Genomic DNA, 12,912 nt, shown 5'->3' on the forward strand with positions numbered 1-12,912 from the left:
AAAAAAAAGAAAGAAAAAAGAATCTCAACTGATATTTTATTTTACTGTAAAGATCCAGTTTATTCTTTATCTTGTGTATATGTATGTGTATGGGAGAGGGATTATATTCTACATACATAGGTGCCCACTGAGGCCAGAAGTATCTGATCCCTGGAGCTGGAATTGCAGGCAGGTTTGAGCACCTGGAGTGGGTACTGTGAACTGAATTTGGGTCCTCTGGAAGAGTAACGCACACTCTTAGCTGCTGAGCCATCTCTCCAGGCCCCTGGATCTCATATTTTATAGTGTTACTCTAAAAAACATTACTGGCCAGTCTGGAATAGGCTTGTAATCCTAGCTTCTTGGGAGGCTAAGAGAGAAGGACAAAGGCTCAATGCTTGCCTGTGCTATAGAGCCTGGGCAGGCCTGGGCAACTTGGCAAGATACTTCCTCAAAATTGAAAATAAACCAAAAGGGGTGGAGATGTAGCTCAGTGTAGAGAGAGCACTTGCTGAGCATGTGTGAGGCCTGGGATCAATCCTCAGGGAGGGAAGAAGGGAAAAGTGGGTAGAGAGGGAAGGAGGGGGAGGGAGGAAATGAGGGAGGGAAGTAGGAAGGGAAGGAAAGGGAGGGAAGGAAGGGGAGGGGGAGGGACCAAACTTCCTGGTTCTTCTTGAAAGAGGGGAGGTTGGAGAGAGGTAGGAATTGGGAATATAAGTAGATATATGTGACTTCCAGTTCAAGCCAACTGTTTGCTGTTACTAGAATTGTAACCCCTAGAATTAGTTGAGGTGCATATCCAGAAAGATATCTTTAAAGGGAAAAGAAATCACTTTGTTAAATGATCTTGTCTCACTATCATGAGCACGCTGTGCCAGAAACATAGATGAAGACATGTGTGTCTTTCCACAATGTCAGACATGAAGACATGTGTGTCTTTCCACAATGTCAGAATTTGCTGAATAACAATAAATTCACAGGTTCAGGGGTTTTGATGGCAGTGATCTATCAGATAACCCATCTTCCCTGGTCATCTGGTCCAAAAGAATGCAGGTCCTTCATTCCAAATTTTTTAGAGAAGGGCATAGCCTATTCTCAACTTATATGAGAATGTTATAGGAGTGGGGTCAAGGGTATTGTGTCACCCAGGCTAGCCCTGAATTCCTGATCCTCCAGTCTCCCCATTCCAAGGTTGGGAATTACAGGCATGTGCCAATATGACCAAAATATATATTTTTAAGAACTTTATCTTTCTGTATGAAAATAGAAGTTTTTTTTTTAAAATAGGACCCAGATGTAAATAGTTTCAAAATTTTGCCCATGAACATATTTTATTAGGAAAGAATACATTCCCCAACAGAAGAGATGGCATGAACTTGGAATTCTAATCTAATTCTAACTCATGGATTTGCAGTGACTTGAGACAGAGTTCAGTGGTCATTGTTGTGACTCAAGAGTGTCATCTGAGGAGGGGACTTCTGGATGGAGTTCACAGAGGAGCCCTTCTCCATGTGGGCATGGCTCTCAACCAAGCTGGGCTTCACAACTATCTGGAGGCTATAAAAAATGGATGTTCCACCAAACCCCAGGTTCAGAAGCAATAGGTCTGATGGGAACTTCATGTTCCAGACTCTGATGTGTGGTCATGGTCAAAGGAAGAGAAGGATGGGGAATTGTGGGAGGAAATGTGGAAAATACCCCCTTTCTGCAGGGAACAGTCGATCGATCGCCTGGCTGTGTGAGCCAGATATCTCTCCACCTATCCCTCCTCCTCTCTGGGTCATGGGTTAGGAAAGTTGTTGGAAGCAGGGAACCATTGTTCACAAGTTAGCATTTCTCGAAATGCACTGTCCTCCCTCACACAGAATATTGAAGGAGGTAGCCAGTGATATGGTCCTTCCATTAGAGCAGCTAAAACATCAAAAGGGCCATGGATTCCTAAAGGCAGCAAGGAAAATGTTTAACACACACACACACACACACACACACACACACACACACACACCACTTTCAGTAGAACCACTAAATCCATGTTGCTTACTTTTGGAGCTACTGATATTTTGATACTTTGAGGCTGGGCTGAAGGGAGGGGTGTGTAGTAGCACCCTTGACTCTGTCCACTAGATGTCAGTATGGTTCATCTGCCACAGTATGATAACTGAAAGATGTCTCCTAGTATCTTGTCAGAGACCAAAATTGTTCCCTGTTGAGAGGTGCTGTCCATGTTATGCAGAGAAATCCTTGTTGGCACAGGGTTATGTTGGGGCCAGGAACTCACCAAGATTCAGACACTGCTTAGCATCTGGTGGGGCAGCCCAGCTGGCCTCTACACTAGAGTCTGGCATGGGAAGAACTCTGTGAGTTCTTATGCAATGAACAAGGGAATTCTTGGCTTCATCTAAGGAAATATGGGTTCCTTTGAGCCATCATGGGTGTCCTATGGAGGGTAGCTAGCAGGCCAAGCACAATCTGGGCACAAGACAAAAGGCAAACCGTTGCAAAAAAAAAGACCTGGGTGTCCCTTAGGACAGCCATGAACTCTGAACAGCAAGGAGGGACAGAGAGTGAGTGAGTCCTCAACTCCACAGATGGACCTTAGACTGCTGGGGCACTGCAGTGAGGCTCGGGTTAGGGGAGACCAAACCCAGAATGCTGTGGGCAAGGGTCTGGCTCCTCATTGATGGCCCCGTATTTGTGCTGCTGCAGCTGTGCCCCGTGATCCAGCAAGCCTTCAATGACGTGTACGATGACTTCCTGAGGCTGGCAACAGGTAGGGGCTCTGCTGTCTCCACTGTCTTTCCTTTATCTGCAGGCTTGGACTTCAGGTCCCACCTTTACCCAGGAGAGAACACCCTCTCTGTCCATCAAGCGCCTTGGGCCCAGCACCGGTGCACAAGCACTTGCTAAGCCCTGCCCAGATGCTGTAGCTTCAACTTCATGATCACCTTATATGTACAAGGCTCTAAGACAGTGGCTCTCAACCTAACTATGGCTGCAACCCTTTAATACAGTGCCTAGTGCTGCGGCGACCACCAACCCTGAAATTATCTCATTGCTACTTCATAACTGTAATTTTGCTGGTGTTGTGAATTGCACTGCAAATATCTGATGCAGGCTGTCTGATATGTGACCCTCCAAAGGCTGAGAAACACTTCTCCGTGTGAGCAGATACTCACGTAGAGCTGAGTTAAAGCCTACCTCTGCTTCTGTCTTGCTCCTTGATTTGGGGGAAGTCACTGTACCCTTTGTCCTCGGTTTCCTCATTTGTAAAATGAGGCTTTCTACCTCCCAACCTCAAAGGATTGATGTCAGCACTTAAAGGTTATAGGAAAGTTCTGGACATATAGAATATGTTTAAAAACAAATGCATGCTGGATGGAGGGAGGGAGGGAGGGAGGAAGGGGTAGAGGGAGGGGGGAGGGAGGGCTGGATGGGTGGGTGGGTGGGTGGGTAGATGGATGGTAGAATGACTACTGTGTGCTACTGAAAGGAAGGAAAAAGGGCAGAAGTGAGCTGTGTTTCCAGAACAGATGTCATTTCTCCCTCCCTGAGAGCAGCAAAGAGGAGACAATATGAGCTTCTGCCCTCAACCTTGGAATTGATTCTTCTCAACCCCCTCAGAGTGGTAATCAACAAGGGGGAAGAAAGCTCTCCCATGTGCTGACTTAGAATCTAAAGAGCCATGTCACAGGAGAGCCAGAGTGTGACAAAACAAAGTAAAGTCCTAGTGCATATGAGGGCTAAGTCCAGTCCAGGTCTAAGTCCAGGGCTAAGTCCAGGGCTGGGCCATTCTACCCACTTCCACGGTGCATCAATCGCCTGGCTGCACATGCAGGGAAATCTCTGAGTTCACAGAGGAGATTCAGGGTATGGAAGACAGAAGCCTGGTTTTTCCTGCTCAGGGTAGGGACAGGCACATGCACTCTCATTCTCCACCCAACAGCTGAGCAGATAGGGTGTCTCCATTCCCTGTTCACCTAGTGGGGAAAACCAAGACAAACACAGGTGATGGATGAACTAATGGGTGAATACGTGAGTTCAATGCCCAGACCCTACCTGCCTTGAGGAGTGGGTTACAGTGAGGTAGGGGAGTCACATGTTATAAACAGCATTTCTGGTTTGGCATAGGACTGGATGGGTTCCAGTTATACACATAAAAATCTAGCTCTGTGCTGGTGTTTTGAGTGGTCCCTGTAATCATTGCCATAGTCATCACCAACAGCATCATTTTTCCTGACTCTGGCAGTGTACCTAGCTGGAGGCAGTAGAAAACCACCCACCCAACCCCAACTCCCATGCTCACAAACTTTCTTCTTGTCCCGAGAAGCACCCATTGCCCTCAGCCCTGGAGCCCTGGACTTTAGCCTTCTGTCTCCTGCTATCCAGGACAGTAATATCGTGTTCAACCTGAAGGTGAGTGTACAGACCTCAGAACAAAGTGGAGACATTGGGGAACAGCTGCTCTTCCGTGACCACCCAAGGTCCAGCACCTACACAGCATCAGGGCTACAGCTGATGAAGTCAGACCCCGAGAACCCTGTGAAAGTCGGCAGCTGGAACTTCATGCCCCACACCCTGGGGACCCTGACCTCAGACTTTGACCCTATGTTTTTATGGGTCCCTGGGTCTTTCAGGCAAGCTCCTGCCAAACCCCAAACTTCTGATGACATTGCAACATGGCCTCAGGACAGAGGCATCCTCAAGGATCATACAACCTTAACTTTCCTGGATCCATGACTCCCTGGCTGTGTCGCTCTAGGCAGGTTTCTTCATCTCTCTGAGCCTCAGTTTTCTTGGCTATAAAATATATAATACTTAGGAGACAACGAAATGAAACATGCTGGCTTCCCAGAGGAGGCCTCTGGAAAATACTGCACTGCACACACCTTCAGGGAGTACTCCCTGTGGGTGGTGTGAGTCCCAGACCTGTTCTCAGGAGTCCCTTGGAAATCACAGCATGGGACAGTTGCATCTGCTCTGTTGTAGTTTGAATCCTTCCCTTCATCTAAAGGGTTTGAGGGGTCTAAACCAAACTGAAAAGCAAGCATTTCAGTTACAGGCTAGCACAGGCAGCATGCATCCACAACCCTAGGCACTCTGAAGACAGAGCCAAGAAGACCATTTGAGCTGAGGCATTAGGGCCAGCCTGGGCAGCATAGGAAGATGCCATCTTTTTAGACGTGGGGCAGAAGGACAGAGGAAAGGGCAGAAAAAGAAACTGAGAGACAAAGGGAGAGTAGAGGTAAACTAAGGGACTCGGGAGTGGAGGCTGCCAGGTACCTGACAGTCATTGCCTTATCATCTGTTTCCTGACACAAATGCGAAGATGGAAAGCAGCCAGAATGGTATCTGTGTTAGTCTATTTTGTGCTACCAGAACACAGTAACTAAGTGGCTTATAAATGATAGAAGTTTACTGGGCTCATGAGGGTCACCATGCTGCATCAGCCCATGATGCAGGCCGGAAAAGTGAGGGAAGATGAGAGCAAGGGCATCCCAGGGTTGAGCTTACTTTCAAATGGCCTACTCCCACCTCCAGTAACTAGTGCTGCTGAACCAGCATTAATCATTGATCAAGGCCTAGTCACCTCTCAAAGGACACAGCTCTCAACATCATGAGAATTTTGGGAGACAACTTCCCCCCTCAGCACAGCCATTTCCTTCCAGGTGGCTATGGGATTAAATGGAGTATCAAAGCCCTCAAACCATGCCCTGTGCTGTGTCTCCTCAGGCCAAGCTGCTGGACTCACAGGCGAGGGTGACCAAGTGGTTCAACAGCTCTGTGGCTTCCCAGATGGAGACCACCCCCGATGAGGCCCCTTTCAGCCTGCTTGTGAGGCAGGACCTGGTGAATGCCATTGTGGACACCCTGATCCCCAAGGAGGAGCTTGTGATCCTTCTGAGATTTGTGGTAAGCCCCACTGCGGACAGAGGATGACTGAGTCTGGGCCATCCGCCCACTGAGAGGAGACAGAGGTGGGGTGGGAACTCCCAGTAATGATCAGCTCTGCCCTCCCTGCAGATAGACTCTGTTTCTTGTGTTCTATGCTAGAGCCCAAAGCGTCCCTTAACACCCAGATTGGGTCCTGATTCTGCCTTAAGGGATTGAATGTGCCTGTTTCCTCCTCCAAATATCCTGGGGGAGCTTAACAGCATCCTGGATCCTGAGGAACACAAGGCACAGGGCACATCACTAACTGATCAAGGTCCTCATTTCTCCTGAGTCCGGGTGCTGACACATACTCTGATCATCTTACTGCACCATGATCAATGCACTGACTCACAGACCTTCCTCTCTCTCCAGATTCCTAATGTGGCCCGCCAGCTCCAGGCAGACATCAATGAGATCAACGCAGAGGTGGGTGTGTTTCTCACCTGTAGCTTGCTGGGTGCTTACTGCCTCTGCCCATGGGTTTCTGCAGTGGAGAACAGAAGTGGACTGCTCTCTTGTTTTCCACTATGGGGACCAGGCCCTCTGGAAGCCCAGAGACTTTCTTCAGTCTAACAGAGAATCTTTAATCTGATGGCTACCTGGGTGCACTGGCGCTGGGTTATGAAGGCAACTCTGACTAAGCCCCTGCTCCAGGCTGAGAAACCAGAGAACATCCACACAGGGGTGCCGGAGAGGGCAGAGGCTGGAGCACTGGGAAAACACCAGAGGGACCACACTGTGACCAGGCATGTGGGTCTGATGTCTTTCCAGGCAGCAAACAAGCTGGGGCCCACCCAGATGGTGAAGATCGCCACTTACAGCGGCCCCCAGATCATGCTGGATGAGGGTGGTGCCACAGCAGCCCAAAATATCATCCTGGAAGTGTTCCCAACCAATACAGATGTCCGGCCTTTCTTCTCCCTCGGCATTGTGAGTCCAAGTGTCTGCGGCATAGGACAAATACCAGAGAGGACTTCCTGCTCATTGTCATGAATTGGGGAGGACTTCCTGCTCATTGTCATGAATTGGGGAGGACTTCCTGCTCATTGTCATGAATTGGGGAGGACTTCCTGCTCATTGTCATGAATTGGGGAGGACTTCCTGCTCATTGTCATGAATTGGGGAGGACTTCCTGCTCATTGTCATGAATTGGGGAGGACTTCCTGCTCATTGTCATGAATTGGGGAGGACTTCCTGCTCATTGTCATGAATTGGGGAGGACTTCCTGCTCATTGTCATGAATTGGGGTATCCCCCAGGAACAGGGAGAGGGAGGAGAGTGGTGGACCAAGAGTCAAGAACTTTGGGGGCCCATCAGCCAGTCATTAGCCACCAGCAGCCTTAGGGATAGAGAGACCATAACTCCCATCAAGGCAGCTACATTCCGGCTAGGGGCATTTTCCAGAGACAGCATGCAGCAGCCCAGCAACAGAGACCCTCCTGGAAGGAAGGGGTGGGTCAGAGCAGGGCAACCACATGCACTCCAGAGGGCAGAGAAGACTGGAGAAAAGTCGGCTCATGACGGAGGCCAGCCAGGTTTACCCAAAGGGGGTGGTGAGCAGTACCTGCTGTGAGTAGGAGAAGTTGACTCCTCATTACAGTGACTCTGTGTGCAGTTCTACACCACACAATCTCAGGGGTGCCTCTCAGAACATTTGAGCTGAGGTACCTCCCGGAGAGTTCATCTTGACATTCTGACCTGGCAGTGAAAGACAGTGTGAGAACCCACTCTCCAGGCCAACCTCACTCCCTAATGACCCCTCCATGGCCAATGGAAAGCACTGCAGGAAAAATTGGTTCTCTAGGCTCCGCTATAATGGAGCCCAGCACTCGGGCCTCAGGGTCAAGCCGATGCAAGACGTGAGCCCCGTATGTGAAGCCAGACTTAGCCTCTAAGCTTTGCAATAATATTAATGGTGCTTAGGTCTTACCAGAGCTTCTGTACTCCTCTGCCCTCCTGTCCCTCCATGGACACCAGAGGACTGACGGGGCCCCCTCCAGGGGCAGTGGGCTTATTGAAGAAGGCATTTGGACTGCCTGATACACGATGAGCAGCCAGCACATGTTGACTGTGTTGGAATTGTCATCCCCAGTCTGAACTGTCACCTGTGGAACAGGACTAGGTGTGGGAAGCGAGGCCCAGAGAGGTAAAACTATTTCCCAAGGTCACAGAGCCAGTAGCAGAGAGTCAGATCAGATTTCCTTGCCCCCAATCTTTCTTGTATAACCCTCCCTCTAAACACATTCTCTTCAAAAACTGGGGGCTGGGTTCTCTTGTTGCAGGAGGCCAATTATGAAGCTCGGTTTTTCACGGAAGGTGACCGGCTTATGCTCAACTTCCATAACATCAGGTAAATGTGTGAATCTGTGAGAGTGTTGGCCCAGAGCAGTGGGTTTCTCTAAACCGCCAGTAGAGGGCACCAGAGACGGCTGATGACGGAAGGCTGCCTTGCCAGGCCTGATATGACTTAAGGGCTGAATTCCAAATAGAAAATGAAGGGACTTTACAGAGCCACAGAGCAAGCTAACCCCACCACAGGGCTGGCCTGCCATGTACTATCCCAAGCTTAAAACACCCATTCTGAAAAATTTCAACACAGAGGCAGTAGCAGCCTCAGGTACTAAATCCTTGGGGCCCAATTCAGAAGTGACTTCTGTATCCCTGCTAGTCCTACAAGGTGTATCACCTTCTGTCCCAGACTGAGTTCAGGGATTCTAACTGGAGACTCTGGCGATAAAGTTAGGCTCAGAGGAGCATTTTAATTAGCCCATATAGGGTAAGATGACAGCTATGTAGAAGATGGTAGATGATAGGTAGGTAGGTAGATGGATAGATAGATAGATAGATAGATAGATAGATAGATAGATAGATAGATAGATGATAGATAGATAGATAGATAGATAGATAGATAGATAGATAGATAGATAGATAGATAGATAACTATCAAACTATTCCATCACCCCCAGGCTGGCATTTCTACATGAGTAGTTGAATAGGAATTAGGGAACCCATTTAGAAAGGACTTGAGCTAACTGGTTTACCAATCCTCCCTCATTCCTGGGTGATTTCCTGTCTGTTGGGTCACTGGCCACCCCCTTTAGAATGTGGTACCATGAAGCAAGTTCTTTCCCTGTGTCACCATTGTCTCATGGGAACCTACCTGTGCCTGGCACACAGCAGGTCCTCAATAAACGAAGTTATTGACTGAAACCCCAAAGGACCACTCTCACAGGTATCTTCTGTTGCAGTATTGAGCGCATCAAGCTGATGGTCTCAGATATTAAGCTGTTCAGTGTAAGTATTAGTAGATTGTCTCTCAGGGCACTGAGGCCAGAATGGGCTATTCTAAAATGAGACACCACCCAAGGTTTGCTTTAAAGAGACATCTCAGGAACATCAAGGTGGGCTGGGGGGGTCTCCTCATTACCCTCCAGAGTCTGGCCTACAGGCTGCCGCTTCTGCTAAGCACCAACTGTATGCAGACATAGCTGTGAACACCAATCGTGTTCAGATCTGATCCTGCTCTCTATTACAAGCAAAGCCCCTCCACTGACCCTGGGTGGCCCCTTCTCTCTGGTCCTGTTTCCCAAGTCCCTAGCCTGAAGAGAACTCATCTGGGCTGAGTCTTGTCTTCAGCTTTGGGATTTGTTTTGTTTTGTATTATTTTGGGTTTTGTTGTTGTTTTAAGGGGAGTGTTTTGCCTTTTTTTTTCTATTTTCCTTTGCTTTATTTTACTGGTGGTGGTTTTTGTTTGGTTTTGTTTTTTGGAGACAGGGCTTCACCATGTAGCTCTGGAGATAGCCTTGAAACTCATGGCAATCCTCCTGCCTCTACCCTCTGATTGCTGGGATTGTAGGTGTCCGTTACCACATATGACATTGGTTTCTATGAATTTTTGTTTAAAAAAACAATATTTTAATGCAAAGTTTATGAAAATTTGGATGTCTGGCTTTTCTCCAAAAGCAGAATACCCTCGGAGTGCTTCAGGCAAAACAAAGTCCCCTGGTGTAGGGCATTTTCAGTGAGCCATAGCTAGTGCACTAAGGCCTCTCTGCAGTCTATCTGGTCTGATCAAGGCAGCTCCAGCCTGCAGAAGACCTGGTATTCCAACACATGTCTGCTGGGTGCCCTTATCATGGGGAAAGAGTAAGGAAACCTGTAACAACCCAGAGGACCTGGCAATCCTGGAAATCAGCCTAGTAATGGCTTCCCTCTTCCTCACAGCCTGAAACCATGAAAGGTACCCTGACCACAATCCTTGAAAACACATTGCTGCCCAATGAGAATGGTGAGTCCCTCAGGCCTCAATGCCCTTTCCTAACCTCCTGCCTTCACCTGGGGCCTCTTATTCATGACCCAATGTCTTAGTCAGTGTTTCTATTGCTATGAAGAAACACTATGAACACAACTCTTATAAAGGAAAACATTTAATTGGGGTGACTCAGTTCAGAGGTTTAGTCCATTATCATCATGGCAGGGAGCATGGCAGCATGCAGGCAGACATGGTGCTGGCTACATCTTAATCAGAAAGCTACAGGAAGTGGACTGTGACACTGGTAGTAGCTTGATCATAGGAAAACTCAAAGCCCACCCCCACAGTGACACACTTCCTCCAAGAAGGCCACATCTCCTAATAGTGCCACTCCCTTTGTGAGGTATTTTCTTTCAAACCACCACACCTACCCATCTTTTAAGCCTAGTTCAAATTCTTCCTGCTCCAGGGAACTGTCTTGGTCACCAACTGGAAAAGACTCTCCTGCCTCCCACACTGCCTCCCATTCTGCTTCCCATTCTGCCTCCCCTCCTGAATCCCCCTCCCAGCCTGGACCTTTACTAATGACAGTTTTAAGTCAGGCAGGGAAGAACTGGCAGACACAAGATTCATAGGGCTAGATAGAACCAGTTGCAAACAGACAGCTAGAGTTCACTCAAGGGGCCATAGGCAGACTGAGCTCAAGTGCCCAACTCTTCTTGCTGGCTTCCTGGCTTTGAACAAGCTTCCTGGTCTTCCTGAGCCTTGGGTTCTGCAACTGTGGAAGGGATAAATAAGGGTATGAGATGGGAATGAGATGATGTATGTAAGGGGTGGGGAAATTGGTACCTGTGACATCATCACCATGCACAAGGGGTGGAGACTGGTGGCCCCTGTGACATCATCACCTTTTTAATTTTGTTCTATGAGTAGGAAATCACAGGTAGAGAAACTGCTGCAGTGGTTGATGGGAGCCATGGCTGTTCTTGAGCAAGAGTGTTAGAGGATGTGAGGTGCATTGTGGAACAACCGGAAGCTGGTGCCAGAGGGCCAAGTAGGGCTAGGTAAATGCCAGAGTAGAGGACAAGCATGCAGAAGGAGGAAAACAGAGCAGGTCCTACGTGCAAGATCCCAGGCTCAGCACCCAGAACTTTGAGCATGCCCACTGCTACCCAGGCCCACACTAGCCCACCACCCTCTGACTACATTTGTTATTTCAGGCCAACTGAGAACTGGAATCCCCATGCCAATGGTGAAAGCCTTGGGATATGAGAAATTTGTGTGGTCTGTGAATAAGGTGAGAGGCATGAGGAAATAAACAGTCTGGGATGGGAGTGACCTACATGCCATCGCTCCTGGTCCTGTCAGGGTGTAGGCACCTGTAAGTGAAAAATCAGTGCTCTTTCCCACCCTGCTTGTCAACATTCATCCATTCATTCACTTATTCAGGAATATTTCTTAACGGTATAATATGTGCTAGGCATGACTCCTAGGCATGACCATAGAAACAGAAAACACTATCCCCCTGGAAGACCCTACATTCTATCAAAAGAGACACCTATGTAAACTAATAAACAGAATCAAGTAAATAAGGACTGGAGAGGAAAAGAAGACAGGCTCAGAAGAGAAAGTGGGATGCTGGTTTTGATGGGATAGACAGGAAGGCCTCTCTGAAAAAGTGATGTCTACTGGTACCTGAGAAGACAAGACAATGAACCCTGTGGATAGTGAGGAAAGTGTCCTATCAAAACTACCAGCAAGTTCAAAGGCCCTGAGGCTCAGATGTTTACTGTTTCAGGAAAGATGAGGAAGAGGTCTTGGATACAAAGCAGCACCCAACGCTGTAGACCTCAGATTACACTACACACACACACACACACACACACACACACACACACACACCTGTGTGGCTAAGAGACCTCAGCTTGTGGAGACCAGAGTTACTGCTCAGTTGTCTGTGCAGCTGTCCCCAGTGTAGTCAGCAAAGTATAAACAAGTAACATTCCTGGCTAGTGGACATTTATTAAGCCCCTACTGTATACAGACACTGGCCACAACAATGAACAAAACAAAAGGAAACCTCTGGCTCTTTAGAAGAGGGAGGGATGCTGAAAACAGATGACTTGCTGACCACCCTTCTATGACGAGGTGTTTAGCCTCGCTCTACAGAGGCACTTTGAACCAAACTTGTGACTCTTATAAGTCCCTATTTGTCCCCAAGCTGCACATTAGGACCACTAAGCTCCTGAGACATTTAGTTATGGAGAAATCCACAGATCCAAATCCATATCTGCCTATTTCCAAATGTCCTATTTTGCTCTATTGGTTTCTCTGTAGCCAGCAGTTCATTGATTGTGTTCTATAGCTGGGTGATACCACACATTTAAATCAGTGTGAAGAAAGTGAAAAACAGAGTGGGCTAAAGCCAGTACGTGAGATGATAGAACACAGATGGCAATGCTCATCGTTCACTTCTATTTTGCTTGGAGCTAGCTGTGAAGAGCTCACAATACAATCTTGGGGAATAGACCAGGGCAGGTTTTATCATTACACTTAGTTTTGTTTTGATTTGTTTTAAATAGACAATCGTTTAAAACTCAGGTGTCCTCTAGAGACAGCCAGGAATCTGCATCAATAAAATTTCTTAGAGTTCTACTGTGGGCTTGAGGACAACTGTCACATATAATCCAGCCACTGCACACAAACACTTTGAATGGGCCACAAAGTGCTGGAAGAAATCACTATTCATA

At 47.9% G+C, this 12,912-nt stretch overlaps 1 protein-coding gene across 2 annotated transcripts in view; it reads left to right on the forward strand.

The window, feature by feature from the left end:
* Bpifb1 (BPI fold containing family B member 1) overlaps nt 1–12,912 on the forward strand; it is a 31,411-nt gene that overhangs the window by 18,153 nt on the left and 346 nt on the right. For both annotated transcript variants that reach the window (XM_040732785.1, XM_040732784.1), the window contains exons 7-15: nt 2,686–2,749; nt 4,307–4,392; nt 5,710–5,889; nt 6,283–6,336; nt 6,682–6,840; nt 8,193–8,260; nt 9,159–9,204; nt 10,135–10,198; nt 11,383–11,459. In XM_040732785.1, coding sequence (XP_040588719.1) covers nt 2,686–2,749; nt 4,307–4,392; nt 5,710–5,889; nt 6,283–6,336; nt 6,682–6,840; nt 8,193–8,260; nt 9,159–9,204; nt 10,135–10,198; nt 11,383–11,459 — 798 coding nt within the window. The remainder of the gene's footprint in view (nt 1–2,685; nt 2,750–4,306; nt 4,393–5,709; nt 5,890–6,282; nt 6,337–6,681; nt 6,841–8,192; nt 8,261–9,158; nt 9,205–10,134; nt 10,199–11,382; nt 11,460–12,912) is intronic.

This window comes from Mesocricetus auratus, unplaced genomic scaffold, assembly GCF_017639785.1.
Source record: "Mesocricetus auratus isolate SY011 unplaced genomic scaffold, BCM_Maur_2.0 Super-Scaffold_100028, whole genome shotgun sequence".
Classification (NCBI taxonomy): domain Eukaryota; kingdom Metazoa; phylum Chordata; class Mammalia; order Rodentia; family Cricetidae; genus Mesocricetus; species Mesocricetus auratus.